Source organism: Melanerpes formicivorus, unplaced genomic scaffold (assembly GCF_026170545.1).
Source record: "Melanerpes formicivorus ecotype bairdi unplaced genomic scaffold, bMelFor1.0.p_v2 SCAF_26, whole genome shotgun sequence".
In the NCBI taxonomy this organism is placed as follows: domain Eukaryota; kingdom Metazoa; phylum Chordata; class Aves; order Piciformes; family Picidae; genus Melanerpes; species Melanerpes formicivorus.
The window spans coordinates 5,244,935-5,246,233 of record NW_027142378.1 but is presented as its reverse complement, the minus strand read 5'-3'; the positions used below and the strand labels follow the sequence as shown (position 1 = coordinate 5,246,233).

The window sequence follows — 1,299 nt, the reverse complement described above, 5'->3', positions numbered from 1 at the left end:
TAAGCAGGGCTTGGTCCTTTGCTTGTGCTGTTTTTGGCCTTTTGCCACCTTGCTCCTTTAGGCTGCCCGGAGCTGGCACCCTGTAAGGAGGGTGCGTGCCAGCGTCTCCAGCCCTGTGGGGGAACCGGAGCTCCCTGGACCCCAGCCCCCCCTGTAAGCAGGGGAGGGCCCTTTAAACAGCCCCGGTAGGTTGCTGGCGGCGTGGCCAGCGTGACCCCCTGTACTCGGGGAGTGTCACAACGTTTGCCCCTTGGCATCCCGAGGTCCCTCTGCCTCCATGCATCCCCTGGAGGGACCAAGTCTGACCCTCTGCTCTCCCGCTCGGGGGTAAGGAGTGTCTGCCCACCAGTGGCTGCCCAGAGCTTGCTCCCTCTCCTGGGAAGGGCTGTGTGTGTGGCCCCCCCCTTGACTCTGTGCGCCTGAGTCTGCTTGTCCTTTAGGTCCCTTTGACAAGGCTGCAGTGTGGCGTAGCTTAGCTTAGCTTAGGCTTCCCAGGGGGGGAAAGAGGGGCTCTGGGCAGTTGCCGGGCAGCCTCCTTGGGTGCCTCGAGCGGGGTGGGGAGCTCGGCTTGCCCCTCCCTTATAGTCAACGGACACAGCGAAGCCGCTTATAGTCGTGTTGCGGCAAGGTGACCCGCCTGTAGTTCAGGGCCTGGGCCTCTGCCTCCATGGCAGCCTGTTCTCTTGGCAGGCCCGTCAGCTTAGCAGCCCCGTACTGGGGGCCTGCGTGAAGAGTTGTGGAGCCCTCCGTCCCTTCCGGCCCCTCCCGTCCCCTTCTGTCCCCAGCAGCCGCCCAAAGATCCCTGTAAGCAGGGCAGGGGAGGCTGCTTTAGGCAGCTGACAGGAACCAACCTTGCGTGGCCCTTAGAGGGCTGAGGTCAGTCCCCGGGCTCCTGAAGAGATGGTGTTGTGCTGCAGCCAGAGGGCCGGCCCGTAAGTGGGGCGCAGGCCAGAGCCTGTTGGCTCTCAGTGGGGCTTTTTGGGAGTGCCGGGCGAGAGCGACTGCCCTGTAGGCAGGGAAGCGTGTTGCCGGTGCCCGGCGGGAGGTTCAAGGAGGGACCCCCCCTGTAATCAGGGGGGGGTAGATCTGGCCCTGGCCTTTCAGAGGCTCGGGGCCAGGAAACGTGTGGGGCTTAGCTTAGCGTGTTCCCCCTCCCCGCCCCGTCTTCGGGGTCGGGGCCGCAGCCCCCCGGCCTTTAGGCCGTGATGCTCCACTGCCCTGGCTGCTGAGTTGTTGACTTCCTGCAGCTGCAGGGGCCAGGCCACGCTCCCAACTCCCTGGGTGTCGACCCCGCCCCGT

At 65.3% G+C, this 1,299-nt stretch overlaps 1 protein-coding gene across 1 annotated transcript in view; it reads left to right on the top strand.

Annotated features, from left to right (window-relative positions):
- The window catches only part of LOC137448828 (tetra-peptide repeat homeobox protein 1-like), a 5,055-nt gene extending 4,574 nt beyond the window's left edge, over window positions 1-481 (top strand). Inside the window, exons 9-10 of the mRNA XM_068153726.1 lie at window positions 62-82; window positions 441-481. Of these exons, the coding sequence (XP_068009827.1) occupies window positions 62-82; window positions 441-481 (62 nt within the window). The remainder of the gene's footprint in view (window positions 1-61; window positions 83-440) is intronic.
- The last annotated feature ends 818 nt before the right edge of the window (window positions 482-1,299 follow it).